Source organism: Emiliania huxleyi (genome assembly GCF_000372725.1).
Source record: "Emiliania huxleyi CCMP1516 unplaced genomic scaffold EMIHUscaffold_6815, whole genome shotgun sequence".
Classification (NCBI taxonomy): Eukaryota; Haptophyta; order Isochrysidales; family Noelaerhabdaceae; genus Emiliania; species Emiliania huxleyi.
The window spans coordinates 380-1,411 of NW_005196891.1; the positions used below are offsets into that span (position 1 = coordinate 380).

The 1,032-nt window shown below is 68.5% G+C and overlaps 1 protein-coding gene across 1 annotated transcript; it reads left to right on the top strand.

Annotated features, from left to right (window-relative positions):
- Positions 1-312: 312 nt before the first annotated feature.
- On the top strand, positions 313-784 carry EMIHUDRAFT_374386 (hypothetical protein; the record flags this gene model as incomplete). Its single annotated transcript, XM_005762305.1, is given in 2 exon segments — positions 313-739; positions 753-784. Coding segments are annotated over 2 exon segments (226 nt in total), but the record flags the coding sequence as incomplete, so codon positions are not given.
- Between the last annotated feature and the right edge of the window lie 248 nt (positions 785-1,032).

Here is a 1,032-nt window from a genome sequence, read left to right on the forward strand (position 1 = left end):
GGCCTGCTCTGCCGCCTCAACGAGACCGCCGCGCGCGCGCGCGCTCGGCATGCCTGCTGCTCGTCTGCCGACCTGGCCAGGCCGCGCGTGGCTGGCGCCAGCTCGTCATCGCAGCGGAGCACCGGAGGCGCGGTTTGCCCGCTGCTGGCTCTCGCCCCGCCGGCGGTTCCACGTGATGCTAGCAGTTGCTGGAGCCGAAACCAGCCGGAAATGTGCCTCCTCACAGCTCCTCATGGATCTGCGAAGAGAACCGTCGAGTCCAATCAAGTCCACAGCCGGTCCGGCTCGCCCCTCGGGGGCCTCGTTCAAGCGTGCTGTGTGAGTGTTGAGGTGATACGAGCGCGCGTGGGCGCGGCGCGAGTGCCGTTTTGGGTCTCTTTTATACCAGTGATGAAATATAAACCGACTTTACCACGCGCGCGCACGCGCGCCGCGCTCCTCGACTCTCTCGCACCCGCCCCGAGCCACGCCCCTCACGAGATAGGCGGCTGCGACCCTGAGAGTGCGCAGCGGTGCCGCTGGCGTGCTCACCACACCCACCCATCATGCCTGCATCATTCCTGCACGCACTGCCCGGTCTGGCCGGGGCGTGGGGCGAGATCTGGCATGGCGGCGCGCTTGAATTGAGCGCCTTTGATCGTCTCGCGGCGACTGCTCGCAGGCCGGGCGGCCAGAAACTGTGCCGCTCAGCCATCCGCCGAAGCGAGCGCGCCGGCGGCGGTCCGCCGCCGGCGCGCTCGGCTCAGTGTCTTCAAGCCCGCCGCCGGTGGGGAGCTCCGCATGCCGCACGCCTGCTTTTCGCTGCGCATGCTCGAGCCCCGGCGAGGGCTTGTGCTGTGAATAGCAGGCGTGGTCTCTACTCGCCAGGCTGCTACCTGACGGCGCCCTTGCATCTACCTGCGGACGGCGCCCTTTGCATCTACCGATGAAGGATGGGGACAGTACCGCACCCGGGCGAGGCCGCCGGGCGGCGCGCGACACGATTCTGAAAGCGGTCCAGCGCGGCAACAAAGCGGCGGTGCGGGCGTATCT